Source organism: Orycteropus afer, unplaced genomic scaffold, assembly GCF_000298275.1.
Source record: "Orycteropus afer afer isolate SDZICR_OR568_19922 unplaced genomic scaffold, OryAfe1.0 scaffold00040, whole genome shotgun sequence".
NCBI classification, from domain to species: Eukaryota; Metazoa; Chordata; class Mammalia; order Tubulidentata; family Orycteropodidae; genus Orycteropus; species Orycteropus afer.
The window spans coordinates 8,710,423-8,729,522 of record NW_006921627.1 but is presented as its reverse complement, the minus strand read 5'-3'; the positions used below and the strand labels follow the sequence as shown (position 1 = coordinate 8,729,522).

The 19,100-nt window shown below is 36.2% G+C and overlaps 1 protein-coding gene across 1 annotated transcript in view; it reads left to right on the top strand.

Moving 5' to 3' along the window:
- The window catches only part of CUNH12orf4 (chromosome unknown C12orf4 homolog), a 48,838-nt gene that overhangs the window by 2,028 nt on the left and 27,710 nt on the right, over positions 1-19,100 (top strand). Inside the window, exons 2-7 of the mRNA XM_007937188.2 lie at positions 314-459; positions 7,489-7,670; positions 12,747-12,846; positions 12,958-13,079; positions 17,516-17,622; positions 17,988-18,185. Of these exons, the coding sequence (XP_007935379.1) occupies positions 314-459; positions 7,489-7,670; positions 12,747-12,846; positions 12,958-13,079; positions 17,516-17,622; positions 17,988-18,185 (855 nt within the window). The remainder of the gene's footprint in view (positions 1-313; positions 460-7,488; positions 7,671-12,746; positions 12,847-12,957; positions 13,080-17,515; positions 17,623-17,987; positions 18,186-19,100) is intronic.

Below are 19,100 nucleotides of genomic sequence, written 5' to 3'. Positions count from 1 at the left end.
TAAATCCTTATGGAAGCAGAGTGAACCCATCTTTCTTCTGAGGAGCAGCTGGTTGTTCAAATCACCGACTTTTTGGTTAGCAGCCAAACGCCTTAACTATTGCACTACCCCAGCTCCTTAACCTGTAACAGTAAAGAAAAATAATTATAAAATTAGTTAAGTAATTCCTTAAGCTGATTTTATTTTAGCTGGACCTTCTATTAAGGGTAAGTTTGATAAAATAAAATTTCGCCTTGGAATGCTTAGCCAGGGAAAATGTTCTCTATTTATGTCTGGATTTTGCTGATGATAGCATTTGTTGTCCGTGCTGCAGATTTAAAAGAAGCCCTGAGCCAGTTTATAGAAGAAGAATCCCTCAGAGATTATGATAGAGATGCAGAAGCATCACTAGAAGCTGTGAAATCAGGAGAAGTAGATTTACATCAGCTGGCAAGTACATGGGCCAAAGTTTATGCTGAGGTAAGAAAATAGATCCAATTGTAAATTTCAAGAATATTCTGGACTTTGATGAAAATTTTTAAATGTCTAAAGTAATACTGAAATAATTGTAGGATTTTCCTCTACATATCAAAATTTATATATAATGTATAGTACATGTTACCACCACTCATCTGTCAGTTTGTTGTACTGTGGTGGCTTGCATGTTGCTGTGAGGCTGGAGGTTATGCCACTGTATTTCAAATACCAGCAGGGTCACCAATGGCAAACAGGTTTCAGTGGAGCTTCTAGACTAAGACAGAAGAAGGAAGGGACCATCCACTTCTCAGAGTTGGCCACTGGAAACCTTATGAACAGCAGTGATACACTGTCTGACATAGTACTGGAAAACTTTATGAATAGCCCTGAAACTTTGTCCAGTATAGTACTGGAAGATGAGCCCCTCAGGTCGGAAGGCACTCAAAATACAACTGGAGAAGAGTTGCCTCCTCAAATTAGAGTCGACCTTAATGACGTGGATGGAATAAAGCTTTCAGGACCTCCATTTGCTGATGAGGCATGACTCAAAATGGGAAGAAACAGCTGCAAATATCCACTGATAATCAGAACGTGGAATGTACAAAGTATGAAATGAGGAAAATTGGAAGTTGTCAAAAATGAAGCAGAACACACAAAGATTGATATCCTAGGCATAAGTGAGCTGAAATGAACTGGTTTTGGCCATTTTGGTTCAGACAACCATATGATCTGCTATGCTGGGAATGACAAATTGAAGAGGAATGGTGTGACATTTATCATCACAAAGAATTTTTCAAGATCTATCCTAAAGTACAATGCTGTCAGTGATAGGATAATATCTATACACCTACAGGGAAGACCAGTTAATACTATTGTTAATCAAATTTATGCACCAACCACCAAACCAAAAATGAGGAAATTGAAGATTTTTACCAACTTTTGCGGTCTGAAATTGACAGAACATGCAATAAAGATGTGTTGATTATCACTGGTGATTGGAATGCAAAAGTTGGAAACAAAGAAGAATCACCAGTATTAGAAAACATGGCAGATAGAAGTGACGCTGGAGATCTCATGATAGATTTTGCAAGAGTAATAACTTATTCGTTACAAATACCTTTTTGCAACAACATAAACAGTGGCTATACACATGGACTTTGCCAGATGGAACACACAGAAATCAAATCAACTACATCTATGCAAAGAGGTGATGGAGAAGCTCAATATCTATAGCCAAAACAAGGCCAAGAGCTGACTAGGAAACAGACCATCAACTGCTCATATGCAAGGTCAAGTTGAACATGAAGACAATTAAAACAAGTCCATGAGACCCAAAATATGACCTTGATTATATCCCACCTGAATGTAGAGACTGTCTAAAGAATAGATTTGACATATTGAACACCAGTGACCAAAAACCAGATGAATTGTGGGATGACATCAAGAACATCATCCACAAAGAAAGCAAAGGGTCATTAAAAAGACAGGAAAGGAAGAAAGGGCCAAAATGGGTGTCAGAAGAGACTTGGAAACTTGCTCTTGAATGGAGAGTAACTAAAGCAAATGGAAAAAATTACAAGATAAAAGAACTGAACATAAGATTTCAATAAGCATCTCAAGAAGATGAAGTTGATTATTATATTGAAATGTGCAAAGACCTGGCATTAGAAAACCAAAACGGAAGAACATGCTCAGCATTTCTCAGGCTGGAAGAACTGAGGAAAAAATTCAAGCCTTGTGTTGCAATATTGAAAGATTTTATGGGCAAAATATTGAATGATGCAGGAAACATCAGAAGCAGATGCAAGGTGTGGTAGTTAAGTTTGTGTGTCAACTTGGCTGGGCTGGTTGAGTGTCTGGGAAGCTGGATGTAGTATTCCCCATGATGAGACCTGGTAATCAGCTCCATGGTGGGATCTACTGTGATGTAAGTAACTGCCTTAGGGATGTGGTCTGCTTCCTATATATAAGGAGAAGCCTTGGGGAACAGTCTCTAGCTTATGGCACATTTAAACCCTGCACATAGCCATGTCATTGTTCAACAGCCTGCCATGCTCTGCCGACCTTGAGACTTTCAATGGACTTGAATGAATGGCCTGCCATGTGGTTGGGTAACATCGGAACTGTGCCTTTTTACTTGTCAACTTTGGGCTTGTCAGCCTCAGCAGTCAGCAGCTATCTGAGTAAAGCAAAGCCTCTAGCTTCAGTGGGCTGCGAGCAGGAAGCAGACCTGAAGCCCAAGGTTGAGGGGCTTTCACCCAGCCCTTAGAGGCTGGGACTTTGAACTCGGACTTAAAGCCTCTAAACTGTAAGAGAGTAAACTCTTGTTTGTTCAAGCCATCCCATTTGTGGTATATTGTTGTCAGAGTGGCACTAGGTAACCAAAACAAAAGGAATACACAGTCAGTGTACCAAAAAGAATTGGTCGATGTTCATCTATTTCATAAGGTGGCATATGATCATCAAGAACCAATGGTATAGAAGGAAGAAGTTGAAGCTGCACTGAAGGAAGTGGCAAAAACAAGGCTCCAGGAACTGATGGGAAACCCATTGAGATGTGTCAACAAATGGATGCTGTGCTGGAGGTACTTACTTGTCTATGCGAAGAAATTTGGAAGACAGCTACTTGGCCAACTGACTTGAAGAGATCCATATTTGTACCCATTCCAAAGAAAGGTGATCCCACAGAATGTGGAAATTATCGAAGAATATCATTAATATCATATGCAAGTAAAATTTTTCTGAAGGTAATTCTAAAATGGTTGCAGCAGCATATTGACAGAGAACTTCCAGAAATGCAAGCTGGATTCAGAAGAGGGCATGGAATGAGGGATATCATTGTTGATGTCAGATGGATCTTGGCTGAAAGCAAAGAATACCAGAAAGATATTTACTTGTGTTTTATTGATTATGCAAAAGCATTCGACTATGTGGATCTAACAAATTGTGGACAACATTGCAAAGGATAGGAATTTCAGAACACTTAATTGTGCTTATAAGGAAGCTGTGCATAGACCAGGAGGCTGTCGTTCAGACTGAAAAAGGGGATACTGCATGGTTTAAAATCAGGAAGGAAGTGCGTCAGGGTTGTATCCTTTCACCATTCTTATTCAGTCTGTATGCTGAGGAAATAATCTGAAAAGCTGGTCTATATGAAGAGGAATGCAGCATCAGGATTGGAGGAAGACTCGTTAACAACCTGTGACATGCACTTACTGATGTAGATTAAAGACTTCGGTCTGCAGTATGGATTACATCTCAACATAAAATTAAAATCCTCACAACTGGATCAATAAGCAGCATCTCGATAAATGGAGAGAAGATTGAAGTTGTCATATTACTCGGTTCCACAGTCAACACCAATGGAAGCATCAGTCAAGACACCAGGCGATGTATTGCACTGGGCAAATACTGCTGCAAAAGACCTCTTTAAAGTGCTGAAAAGCAAAGATGTCTATTTGAAGACTAAGGTGTGACTAACCCAAGCCATGGTATTTTCAGTCACCTCATACGTATGTGAAAGCTGGACAATGAATAAGGAAGACTGAAGAGGAGTTGATGCTATGATTTGGAGCCAACTCAATGGCACCTAACAACAACATGTTACTGCTTCTGTGATTCCTTCCTATGTAAAGAACAACAAATAAGACAAAATATTTTATGTAATACCTTTTGCAAAAAGGGCACAGGAGTGGCATCACCTGACCTCCTCCAACTTCACTAGGGGGAGGAGGAGCAAAATCAATAGTAATAGCCCAAGGCTGATTCCTATGAGGTCAGACATGCTACCACCCTCCAGCCTTTTTTACTATCTGACACCAACCATCCCTCCCACAGCACTCTGTGCTTCTCTGCTGGATTCAATAGTTCATTGCAATGGCCACACAGAACTCAGACAGTCCTCACAATTATGGGGTTTATTAGAGAAATAACAGGTTACACTCAGGTTTAGGGACACTCAGGATACAATCCTTCAATCAGGACAGCCTCATTGTAGCCATATCCATAGCCACACTTCTCTTTGACCCTAGGCTCCTTGGCCTGGCCTTTGCTCTGCTCTGGTAAGTGTTACAAAACTCTTTTAGCTCTGATGATAAGCCCAGAGAAGCACCCAGCTCGGCCAGCAAGCCTCCTACCTGAAGGCACTCGGCTTTCTTGTTCCATGTGCCAAGAAGCCCACCATTCTGTCTTATGTCAGTTTCTTGGTTCTACTGCCTCTCCTGCCACCGTCTCTCTGTTGTCTCAGTGCAGAGATCTTGGGGCCAAGGACTCACTGCCCTCACTCCTGGCTCTACTTTCTTGATGATAGTTAGATCACCCTTTGCTGCCTCTAGGATGACTCATTTTAAGCCATGTTAGGGTTCCATATGTGCTGTTTTCATGATCCCACCCCCAAAAGGGTGCCATGTACCCCATTTACATTATCCTGTTGAGTGGGCCACAGACATCCTATATTAGTATAGTCCCACCCAGTCATCTGGTTGAAGTCACAAAGACCATGGCTAGAAGAGTCATACTAAGTAATTCACTGCACTTACACTTTTGTAAAATGAAAGGGTATTTTGTATTTATAACTAGTGTAAGGTTGCCAGATTTAGCAAATAAAAAGAATAAAAATAAAAGATATCCAGTTAAATTAGAATGTCAGATTAGAAAAAGAATAATTTTGCTTAGGATAAGCCAGTAAGTAATTATAATTAAAAAAAAATTGTTTACCTGAAATTCTGATTTAAATATGTGTACTGTATTTTATCTGGCAACCATAAGTCAGCAGTAGTACTTCAATTTAAGATTTGGTCTACTTTTTTCCTCTCCCTTACCTTCATTGTTTTAATACAGTTACAAAAATCATCATTCTTTCATTTAAATGATACTGTGTTTCATAAAGTCTAAGATGCCATAAGGAGCTCTGCTAGCATAGTACCTAAGGCACTTGACTGCTAGCCAGAAGGCTGGCGGTTCAACCCCACCAGCCACTCCTCGGAAGGAAAGTTGGGCAATCTACTTCCATAGTGATACCACCTCAGAAACCCAAGGAGGAGTCACTATGAGTCGGGTCCGACTTGACAGCACATAGCAAGATGCCATAAGGAGCCCTGGTAGCACAGTGGTTAAGTGCTTGGTTGCTAACCAAAAGGTCACCAGTTTGCACCCATGGGAAAAAAGGCCTGATGACCTGCAGGTCTTTTCTAGATTACGGCCTAGAAAACTCTAGGAGGCAGTTCTACTCTGTCCTACAGGGTCACTGTAGGGTCACTGTGGGTCAGAATTGATTCTGCTCACACAGCAACAAGATGCCATAGGATGTAGCACACACATTTTATTTACTACTAAAAAGAAAACACTACCAATTAAACTATTATGGAATGCCAGAATTCCATCAAGTATAAGATGTATGCCGATTTCTGAGACTTGTAATTTGAAAAAAATATGCATCTTAGAATTAATGAGAGATAATATGGTGAGCATCTGCTTTATGCCAGGTATTATAGGAGATATTGAGCATAAAACAGTGAACAAGAATATTTATATTTTCATTAGGGAGCTAGGTACAGAATTATGTAAACAGACAAATAAGTTTATAATTTCAAACCGTCATGAATAAATTACACCCCACTCTAAGCAAATTCAGTCTGTTAGAATTTGAAAGAAACCAATTTCCTTTCAAAATTTTCAGTTTGCTGCATGGCCAGAACAGTTTCCTAATTCATTTAAAATATGAAAGAATTTATACATTTTAATTTAAATGTTTAAAAACACACTTATTACATTAAAATATATCTGTAATAATTATAATCCTTAAAGGGCATCTTTATGCTAAAAAAAGGAATAAAGCTGTAAAATGTATTAAAAGAATAATTCTACGTCATTTATTCAACCAGCATTTTTTGTACCTCCAAAATGGGCTGAGTATAGTTAAGAATAAGTTCTGCCCTCAGGGAGCTTAAGTTGAGTGGAGGACAAAGAAATCCACAGACTATTATAACACAGTAAAATTTTTTTTAGGATAGAGGCACATACTGTGGGAGGACAAAGAGAAGGGGGGAAGGAAGAAGTGATCAAGGAAGGGTCCTTGAAGAAACAATCCCTTCTCTAGGCTTTATTTCATTTCATTGTAAGATCTGAAAGCAAACCTCTCCTAGACTGATTTTGTGTAAACAATGGGAAATCAGTTCTTACTTAGTCTCTTTATCATTTTGGTGTCTACTATTCTCATACTTATAAAAAACATGGTTACATTAAAAAGAAAAAGAAAAGCAGAATACTAGAAAAGGTCAAAATAAGAAAATTGCACACTTACCTTGATATAGAAATCCTTGTACTTGACTGCTAACATAAAGGTTGGTGGTTCGAACCCATCCAGTAGTATCACAGAAATAAAGGCCTGGAAATATGTTTCTGTTAAGATTACAGCCAAGAAAACCCTATGGAGCAGTTCACACACGGGGTTGACATGAGTCAGGAACTAACAACAACATACTTGAAATGAATTTTCACGGTCATTGTATCACCACATACAGTCATACATATGACCTCATTTTCTAAATAAATAGAATCTTTTTTTAGGAAGTATTTTTTAATAATGAAAAGGTTTTTTTCATATTATATGATAACACATGCAAATTACTGTATTATACATTAAAATATCAAGAAAGTAAGATTATCAGAAATCCCACTGCCCTGAAATATCAACTGTTGTCATTTTGTTGACCATGTGTGTGTGTGTGTGTGTCTTATTTTACAGAAATAAGATCATGGCATACTTACTTTTTAAAATTGAGAACACTTCCTATCGTTGCCTCCACTTAGCAACTCACCTTCATCCCTGTCCCTGCGATAACTCATATTAACAGCTTCGTTTATATCTTCCCATGGTTTTTCTATACTCACATAATCCTGTGTGATACATATATATGGCCTTTCTGTCCATGATTGATATACAGAATTAGGATCCTGCTATGTGTCTTTTTCTAATAATACATTACATAAAAAGACTGTATTATGATATAAGAATGCCTGTGTATCTTGTAGACCACATTAGAGCATGCAAGGCCTGAAGAGCCCAGCTGGGATGAAGATTTTGCAGATGTGTACCATGACCTAATCCATTCCCCTGCCTCTGAAACGCTCCTAAATTTGGAACATAATTACTTTGTTAGTATCTCAGAACTGATTGGTGAACGAGATGTGGAGCTGAAAAAATTACGAGAGAGGTATTTCCAATTTCCTGTAATATCATAAATAATTTGTTACATTGTTAAATATGATGGCCTGCAGAACAATTTGTTTTCATTTTCAGTAAAATTAAAGAATAAAATAGAAAAACCTTTAGTAATAGTAAGTAATTTTATGATGTTTAAATTTGTAATGTCAACTGAATTCATCATAGAGTTATAGAACTTTACAAATGATTTTCCTGAAGTGAATTATGCTGGCCTTATATATTCTTATTTCTAATAAGAAGAATAACTTAGATCTGTTGAAGGCTTGCTTAGTTACAGGCACTGTGCAAAATGCCCTGGATGCCCTCTGTCATTTGATTTTCACTACAATCCTTCTATTGTTATTCCCATTTTGCAGATAAGGAAACTGAGGCTAGAAAAGTTAAAATAACTTGTATAGGGACAAGCTGGAACTTGAAACAGTCTGATTCCAAAGCTGTTAACTACACTGCATGTCTCCCTGTTCAGTATCTATTGTTACTCTGCTGTGTAATTAAGTCCATAGTCTCTTTCAGTTCATTTTCTAAGCTATTACTTTAGAAGGAAAATGACACTAACATTATTATAAGAAATTTTAATTAGATTTGGATTCATTTTGTATGGATTACTTAAGATAGTACACAAACAATACTTTATGATTTGTTTTTTTCTTCAGCGCAGTAACATTGCTAGCATTTATTTTAAAGCATGGCTTTTCAGGCTGCCTCCTAGCAATACTATAAATTGTAGTTTTAATTCAGGGCACACTCCTTCTTCTAGGTAATCTGTTTTCATATTACATAATAACATTTATTACCTTAAGAACATTTGTTTAAGACTTTGGGTATACATGACATCAAGGTAAGTTTTTCAGTGTTGCTGATGTAAAATTTCATTAATTGTGATGGTATATTAGGGCCAAACCACATTTATTTTTTGTGACTGATTTAATCATCACAAAGAAGTAAATTTTAACTGATGTGCTAATTTTAATTTGCTCCTGGTTGTCAATTTCCCATTAGAAAACTACTGTTGTTGTAATGTGCCGTCCAGACAGCTGCAGCTCGTAGTGACCCTATGTACAACAGAATGAAACATTGCCCAGCCCTGAACCATTCTCAATAATCTTTTCTATACTTGAGCCCTGGTAGCATAGTGCCTAAGGCACTTGACTGCTAACCAGAAGGCTAGTGGTTCAAACCCACCAGCCACTCCTCAGAAGGAAGATGGGGCAATCTACTTCCATAGTGATACTGCCTCGGAAACCCAAGGAGGGGTCGCTATGAGTTGGGTCTGACTTGACGGCACATACAACAACAACAGCAACATACTTGAGCCCATCGTTGCAGCCAGTGTGTCAGTCCATCTCGTTGAGGGTCTTTCTGTTTTTCGCTGACCCTCAACTTTACCAAGCATGATATCCTTCTCCAGGGAATAGTCCCTTCTGACATGACCAAAGTAGGTGAGATGAAGTCTGGCTATTCTCACTTCCAAGGAGATTCCGGCTGCACTCCTTCCGGTACAGATTTGTTAGTTCTTCTGGCAGTCCATGGTGTTTTTAGTCTTCTTCACCAACACTGTAATTCAAAGGTATTAACTCTTCTTCCATCTTTCTTATTAATTGTCCAGCTTTCACATGCATATAAGGCAATTGAAAATACCATGGCTTGGGTTAGGTGCACCTTAGTTTTCAGAGTTACATCTTTGCTGTTAAAGACTTTAAAAGAGTTCTTTTACAGCAGAATTGCCCAGTGTCATAAGACATCTGATTAATCTATCTGATGTGGAGCTACCATCCAAAAAAAAAAAAGAAAAACCAAACTCACTGCCATTGAGTCCACTCAAAGTAGTCCCCTTTGGGTTTCTGAGGTGGTAAATCTTACAACAGTAAGTAGATTGCCCAGCCTTCCTTCCACGGATGGCTGGTGGGTTTGAACTGCCAACTTTCTGGTTAGCAGTCAAATGCCTTAGGCATACACTGCCAGAGCTCCTTGTGGAGCTGCCATAGTTAACAAAAGTTAAAATTTAGAAAAAAAAAAAAAAAAGACAATCAAACAGATTTAATAATTTTTGCTGATGGATACTCTGTACCAGATAAAAAACCTAACCAAACTCACTGTCATCAAGTCAAATCCGACTCATAGCGACCTCTCCTTGGTTTTCTGAGGCGGTATCACTATGGAAGTAGATTCCCCAACCTTCCTTCCAAGGAGTAGCTGGTGGGTTTGAACCTCCAGCCTTCTGGTTAGCAGTCAAGTGCCTTAGGCACAACGTCACCAGAACACCTATGTACCAGATAGGCATTTTTATTGTATTGGATAGATTTGTAGAGTTTCATAATAATTACACTACTCTAGACCTTTTATCACCATATCTAGTAAAAATGTTAGAACTCTATATCTAAAAGAAAACAGTATTTTGAGACATTTGTCACTCTTTATAGGTCTGGGTTTGCCAACTAGCTATATTGAGGCAACTTATTCCGTTACAAATGTGATGCCTGCAGAATAGGTAGTTGCTATCAAGTAAATAATTGAAGCAGTGTCACCAGGGAAGACAAAAATTTTATTTTCCTCTAGATCTTTATTATGTAGCCAGTAAATTGTGAGTATATTTTGAAAAGAAATATAGAATTAATTGCCTAATATTATTACCTTTTGTTGAACATCATTTGTTTTTCCTACTAGAGATTCAAATAATATAGTTTTCAACTCATTCGGAAGCTGTTCTTGGATCTCAGGTTTCCTGGGACTACATTCATTCTGCCTATTTAGGTATATTGATAAAGTCCCATCTCGGCTGTCCACACTTGTTGTTAACAGCCATTACTAGTGCTTTCATTCAGCTGGTGAGCTACTAGAGATGGCCAGCTGGTCTACTGCCTACTCACTGTACCTCCCAGATACTCTCTGTATCTCCCAGAAAACTCTGTGTGGACTCTCAGGTATCAGTGTTCCCGTCATTGTCCTTTTTCTGAATCAGGAAATGTTTCCTATTCTACATGACTCTTTACTTTTTGAGAAGCTAAATTAATTTACTAATTATCTGTATTTACCTGTACTTTTTTCTGTTGTTTTGTTTTTTCCATTTGTGGAATAGTTTTTTACTAGGGGTTATTTTGTTTTTTGAAATGTCCTTTGGCCAAACTTCTTGATTTTCTTGGCAAGGTAACACATGTAATATTTGAACACATCATTTTTAAAACAGTTTTATACTGTACTTTTCATATGCCCAAACTGTTAGCTTGAAAATAAAAAGTAAGCTGTGTTCCCCCTGGTAGGTAATACTTCTTTAAGTTTCTTGACAGAGTTGTTACCCCTGATATATTAAGCCAATATATATTTAATATTTCATATGAAATAGAATAAAAATTCCTTTCATTTTAATCATAGGAAAAATATATTTTATCATTAACTGTATGATTAACTTGCATTTCTGACACATTTAGAGTAAAATAAATGTTAATGAAATTTTATTTATTGAATTCTTATTTACTAAAGTTTTTTTTTCTCCTCTCTAGAAACTTGCTTTTTTTGAGCAAACCAGATTCAAGATATTTCTTTAAATTTTAAAAATGGCAGTGGTATCTTTTATCCACTAGAGGGAACACATGTAATGTAAAATATTAATACATATTTAGATCTAAGTTTGTATTTATTAATGTTTGCAGTTATTTCTTTCTCTAAATAAAAATCTCACTTACAAGCATAATCTTCACCTAACCTGTAGTAATACTTAAGTAATACTTAAGTAGTTAATGGAATGACCTGCATTAAAACTAAGTGGGGATTCAGTGTTACTGAATATTTAATACTAGAAAGTGTAACCTGTGTGAACAAGTTTCATTGATTATATACCTGTATGTATTTTAATCAGTTGTTATAAATAAATACAAATTGACTTTAAGAGAAAATTTCTTAAATTAACTAGAATGATAATAAATTCCTTTTAGTTCATGTCTGTGTTTTGTTCTTTCTAAGTTTGTTTGAAATATATATAAGAGCAAATTTTTTAAAATATTTATATTAGAAGATAAGTTTTTAATTTGAAAATTTTAAATGACTTTATTAATTAAAATACAGCATATGTACAGAAAAGGGTATACCACTCAGTACATTTTCACAAAATGAGCACATCCATGTTACCATCACTTAGATTAAAAATAGAATATTCCCAGCCCCAGAAAAGTCTCCTTTATGTCCTCATGGTCACTACTCCATTCCTTCCATAATGCACCATTATCTGAACTTCTAACAGCATAAATTAGTTTTTCCGGTAGTGAAAAACATTTTTAATTGTTACACATTCGTTCTTTGGATAAATGAAGAAGATAAAACTAACACATCTTCAGAATATATTTTGCATTCCTCTGTAAAATGAACTTTGTGAGTTAATAAAAATTTTTTAGAACCTAATTGACAACTTATGGTTATAATATAAACTAACTTTCAGAGGTTGGAATCACTGTAACTCATGTAGAAATAAGTAGAAAATGTATTAAGTTGGAATTGTAGAGGGCCTTTGAGAAAATTTGTGGCTGAAAGGGGTCTGGATTTTTAAACATTAGCTAGGGTAATTTAAACTCCATTTTTATTTTTCATATGCCCAAACTGCATTAAACTTAGATTAACATTTGGCTGCACAGATGACATTGTTGTAAGTATATGACATTGTTAACATTAGTTCCATATCTCCATTTCCAAGGATTCAGAGTGCTTCCCAGATATTATAGTCCCCATTCCTGGACATATTCCTATAAAATAAAAATTTTATCTTCATTTTATAGAGATTATTCAAGGAATCCCTAGGTAGTGCAGACAGTTAAGCTCTCAGTAACAGAAAGATGGGCAGTCTGAACCTACCCAGAGGTACCTAGGAAGACAGCCCTGCTGACCTGCTTCTGAAAGGTCACAGACTTGAAAACTCTATGGAGCAGTTCTATTCTGTACGTATGGGGTCACCATGCATTCAAATAAACTTGACAGCAACTAACAACAACAAAAACAGATTGTTCAATGAATCTGAAGTGACCATATATCTTGATGGGTTTATGAATATATATATATGATCTACTGATTTATATTTTAGACAGGGTATTGAAATGGAAAAAGTGATGCAAGAATTAGGAAAATCATTGACTGATCAAGATGTAAACTCACTGGCTGCTCAGCATTTTGAATCCCAACAAGTAAGTGAAATACATTGACTTTCAGCTGTACAGTTAAATTTTCTTTGACTTACTTATTTTTATTAAAAAAAAAAAAAAAAACTAACCAGTTGGCATACTGTCTGTTTATAGGACTTAGAGAATAAATGGACAAATGAATTAAAGCAATCAACTGCTATCCAAAAGCAAGAGTATCAGGAATGGGTGATAAAGCTTCATCAAGACCTAAAAAACCCCAACAACAGCTCCCTTAGGTATTAATCATGTACTGTACATATTAGCCAAAAGTTAATTTTTAGTAATAGTTTGTATTTTTTGCAAATTTAACCCTTTTAATTGTAGGTATTGTTGAGTTGCTGATGAAAATTCAAGATAATTTCATGTTTCTTATAACACCTCTTGTATTATAGGCTTTATGTGAATTATCTGGGAGGTGAGGATTGATTGGTTTGGGTTAAAATAATGATTTCCTCCCTAGAACTTAGCTTTTAAAATATCTCAGAAGCATATATCTAAATACACTAAGTACTATCTCTTGTTCCTTTAAATTGACTTCTGTTCAGTGCAATAAACATTGGTTGAATCCCTGCTAAATGCCCAACTCTAAGCAGAGAAACATAAAATATGAGCCTTATGGAGCTTATGTTCTAGAAAGAGAGACCAACCTAGAAATAAAAAAATAAGAGTATAGAGTGATATGTACAGAAGTGTACACAAAATACAGCAATAGTATGCAGGACTTTCATAATTCATAGCTTATATGGTACCATACATCCTAAGTGTGTTTCTCATATTGCCCCAGAGCTTGACACTTCCTATATTATTTCCTGGTTGTATACTCATATATTTGAGAATTTCTTTATATTTTAAAATCCTAAACTATATTCAGTTGGAAATATATTGAGTACAGTATAACATTCTTATTTCCAGCATTTGCTAGTATATGCTATAAACATTTTAAAATTGCATTGTACTTGTATAATATACAAACTAGTCTTGTCTTTTCCACTGTTTATGATCAGCTTCTTGATACAGCCTATGAGACCTGCTCAGTAAATAAAGTGACTGTAGAATTATCCATTCCCACCAGCAGCATATGAGGGTTCCAGATGCTTCACCCCCTTGTTAACATTTTGGTATTGATATTTAGCCATTCCAGTAGGTTTTGGATTTCCCTGATGGCTAATCATGTTGAATATTTTTTTACTGGCTGATTTTCCATCCTTATCTCTCATTTGTGTTTTCTTATTATTGAGTTTTGAAAGTTCTTTATATATTCTGAATACAAGTCCATTATCAAATGTGTTTTACAAATATTTTTCTCTTAGTCTGTGACTTATCTTTTTATTTGTTTAATAGTATCTTTTGAAGAACAGAAGCTTTTAAGTTTGTTTGAGTACAATTTATCAATTTTTAAAATGGTTTGTGTCTTATTTAAGATATCTCTGTTTAATCCAAGATCATGATTTTCTCCTATGTGTTCTTCTAGAAGTTTTAAAGTTTTAGGTTTTATATGTAGATGTATGAAACGTTCAGAGTTAATTTTTGTGTATGGTGTGAGGTAAGAGTTTAGGTTTATTGTTTGGCACATAGATGTTCACTTATTCCAGCCCAATTTGTTGATAAGACTGCCCTTTTTCCATTGAATTATATTGGCATCTTTGTCAAAAATCAATTGATCATTTATATATTGGGTAAATTTCTAGACTCCCTATTTAGTTCCATTGATTTGTATATGTATCCTTATTATTTTAGCTTAAAAGTCAGTCTTGAAACCAAATAGTGTAAGTCCTCTAACTTTGTTTTTCATTTTCAAAATTGTTCTGATCATACTACATTTTCTGATTTTCAATATAAATTTAAAATGAGCTCATCACCATCTATATATTTAAAAAAGGCAGGTTATAATTCTGATTGAATTGAATCTGTAGATCAATTTGAGGAAAATTAAAGTCTTACTAATATTGAGTCTTCCAATCCATTAATACGGTATTTATCTTCAAGTCTTTTTTGATATTCAGTGTCAATGTTTTATAGTTTTTAGCACATATGTGGTACATATATCTTGTTGGATATATACCTAAGTATGTAATTTTGGGAGGATGCTATTGTAAATGGTACTGTGATCTTAATTTTAATTTCCCATGGTCCATTGCTAATATTTAGGAGGGAGCCCTGGTGGCACAATGGTTAAGCACGTAACTGCTAACTGGAAGGTCAGTGGTTCGAACCCATCCATAGCTCTGTGGGAGAAAAGACCTAATGATCTGCTCCCATAAAGATTAAAGCCTAGTAATTTCTATAGAGGAGTTCTGCTCTGTCATATAGGCTCACTGTATGAGAATCAACTCAACAGTACACAATAGTATGTAGGAAAACAACTGATTAATATATGTTCATCTTGTATCCTGCAAACTTGCTAAACTCACTTATTAGTTCTAGTAACTGTTTTGTAGATTCTTCGGGATTTTCAATCTAGACGATTACTTCATCTTGTGAACAGAACCAGTTTTATTTATTTATTTCCAATTTGTGTACCTATTATTTCTTTTTCTTGCCTGATTGAGGGAGCTCTGGTAGCATAGTGCCTAAGGCACTGAACTGCTAACCAGAGGGCTGGCAGTTCAAACCCACCAGCAAGTCTTCGGAAGGAAGATGGGGCAATCTACTTCCGTAGTGATACTGTCTCGGAAACCCAAGGAGGGGTCGCTATGAGTCACGTCCAACTCGAGGGCACATAACAACAACAACAGCAATTTTACTGAGTAGTAAAAATGACATGCTGCCTCCCACAAACTGGGATGGCTAGTTAAAAGTGTGCCCTGTATGTCTGCCTCAGGCATGGGGGATTTCGTGTTCTGTACCCCATCCTCTCATGCTCCTGTGCAGACAAACTCTCATATCTGTAGTTGATCTCAAGTAGGAGACACTTTCCTGACATTACTACAGCAATAGCAGATCTGTGCTTGGTATTGGTGCAGGATTTTGGCCCAGAAAATTTTGCCACCCTTTCAAGAGGGTCAGAGGGTTTTTGTTTTTTTCACCCCTAGCTCAGCAGCAATGTGTTTTTTGCCTCTTGTCTTTGGAGTGGAAGTGTAGACAGATGTTGCTCCTAATTCTCCCCCAGAACTGGTAGATTATTGTCTGGGTCCTAGGGAAGAGGTTTGTCTCCCCTCCTCCAGTAACTGAAGGATTTTGTTTCTCTGGAGACAAGGGTTTAGAGAAGTGGGCAGGGCTTCATGCCTGTCCCCTAGCAGCAGCTGATCGCCTGATCACCTCCTGTATGCCTTTGTCACCTAGCAGGGGCTCACTCAGCTTGGCCTTGTCTCCAGTCTTATTTGTGAGTTCATGCAAATGCCTGCTTTACTTGGATCTCCAAGCTCTTCTAAACTGACATGCCAGCCCATACTTGGTCTTTAAGAATGTGTCGCTATTTTAGCGAATTTCTTCTTACCCCTTTGTATGACAGCCACCTATTTCTTCCATCCTCTACCAAAGAAGAAACTGCTCATGTGCCCTGTCTCTCCATAGGGAGGCTTTTTACTCTTTGGAATTTGGTTTACTTGGTTACCTTGTTACCTCAAATCTCTAATGGGCTCAAGGAAAGTTATGATTTTTGTAGATTATCTCACTTTTTCTTCCTGTTAGGGTGGATACAACATTCTCTTGCAGCTTTCCACATCCTAAGATGAAGGTATTTTATTAAGATAAATTTATTTTTAAGTTTAAATTTACCATAATTACTCATGAAGACAATTGGTGAAACTAATAAGGCTATTTGGAGTAACCCCAAAACTTTGAAGTCAAGGATATGGATGACTATTGTAGACTCACATCATCTTTAGTATACCATGAAATTTAAATTGAGCAGTTAGTTGTACAGTTGTTACAGCAGTCTCCATGGAAACCTTTTCAGGGAATGCAAGAGCAGAGCAGGGCAGAGCAAAAAGAGAGATTGTTTAATGACAAGAGAATGTGGGAGGGAAAAAAGAAATGGTAAAAAAAAAAAAAAAAAAAAAATTGTGAATACATCAAAATGAACTTTATCCATAATTTTTTATTTTATTTACCTTTTTTTAAAAATTTTTCATTGTTGTCCCTGTACCTGTTTTGTCTAAGATTTTGCTCTGATACAGATGTATGTTTTGAAATGTAATGTGACTTTAAAGTAATAGATTAGTCATTTCATTTAATCATTCCCTTAATCCATTGTTGTTGTTGTTGTTGTTGTTGTTGTTATGTGCCATCGAGTCAGACGCAACTCATAACGACCCCTCCTTGGGTTTCTGAGGCGGTATCACTACAGAAGTAGATTGCCCCACCTTCCTTCCGAGGAGTGGCTGGTGGGTTTGAACTGCCAGCCTTCTGGTTAGCAGTCAAGTGCTTTAGGCACTAGGCTACCAGAGCTCCCCCTTAATCCATTAGGAAATATTAAATGGTGATAAAAAAATTGTTATTATAGTGGCTGAAGAATTAATATCTATTACTTACTGTGAGGAAAGAACAAGTGGAAATTTTAGAACTTGTTGGTGCTTATGGTTTTACTTGTCACCATGGATTAAGGAATGAATTAAGTCCTCTTTCAGCTGTTCAGTTTTCTCTCATTTTATTATCAAGCTTGCTTTCCTTTAAGAAAAATTTCTTGATAAACATACAAACAAAGCATATCAGTAACTTTTATTGATTTCAGTGAAGAAATTAAAGTTCAGCCAAGTCAGTTCAGAGAATCTGTAGAAGCAAATGGGAGGATTTATGAAGAACAGAGAAAGCTAGAAGAAAGTTTTACCATTCACTTAGGTAAGTGTATTAATTTTTGAAGTTATAATTTATTATGATTCATGACACTTGTTTTTTATGCTGTAAGGGAAAAGTCGCTAGCCTCGGAGTAGGATGTACCCATGTTATTTTGAATTTCAAATTATATTCTGCTCCAAGAAAGCCTATACCTTGTTGGCTTTTCTGTTTTAGCTTATGAATTATTTTTGGCAAATAGAAGGATTATGGATTGATAGTCATTAAAATGGGAAATTGCAGGACCTGTTTTTAATCATTATTTATAGCATAACTTTGATTCTGGATTCTTGCCATAGAGATTTCCATCTTGTTGTATTGGATTTTTGCAGCTGTCTAAATATCTTTCTGGCCTTGTTCCCCACCTCCAGGAGCCCAGTTGAAGACAATGCATAATTTGAGATTGCTGAGGGCAGACATGCTTGACTTCTGTAAGCATAAACGAAATCATCGGAGTGGTGTGAAACTCCATCGGCTCCAAACAGCACTGTCACTTTATTCCACATCTCTCTGTGGCCTGGTTTTACTAGTAGACAATCGGATCAATTCATACAGTGGAATTAAAAGAGGTAAGTAAACAACACCCACGTTTATTTCATTAAATTTCTTCTTTTAATGCCATTCTTACAAAGAAATAAATCACGGAAACACTAAAAAAAGGTTTTAATCATATCACTATTCAAGTAGACCCAACAACACATATACCCAGCCTTAGCTATTTTAGATTTGTTTCATACTTTAGCATTTGTAGAGTACTTCAGGATATTGGGTTTTTCTTAAAATTCTATTATATTATAAACGATGCTCTTAGAGAATCCTTGTCTCAAGGTATACCAAAAAGTACAATCAGGATATAAATGTATTTTTCAGTTTAGAAGATGATTCTCACTCAATTAATTAATTGTTCATTCATTTTGCCTTTTTTTTTTTTTTTAATATTTTACCTCCTAAATATGCTATAATCTGCTTCTGAAATGTGCTAGGTAAAATTCTTATTACAAATCACTGTTTATGATTATTTTTAAGTGTTAAGAAAAAAAAAAAAGCCAAACCCACTGTTGTCGAGTCAGATCCGACTCATAGCGACCCCTCCTTGGGTTTCTGAGGCAGTATTACTACAGAAGTAGATTGCCCAACCTTCCTTCTGAGGAGTGGCTGGTGGGATTGAACTGCTAGCCTTCTGGTTAGCAGTCAATGCTTTAGACACTATGCCATATGTAAATTGTATTGAACAGTATAGCTGTTTTTGAAAGAAGCTTGAATAAAGTTTATTTCCTATCATAAATGTAAGAACCTTCTTGCATTTTTGTAGTACTTTTTGGGACCAGATTATGATCAAAATATCTATTATTTAAAGAAGAGTTGAAATTATATAAAATCTCCTTGACTGTTAATTATTTACTTTTTTGAATGATTGAGTGGTTAAGTTGCTGATCAAAACAAAATTTTCATCCCCTAACTTAATGAGGGGGAGTTCTGGTAGC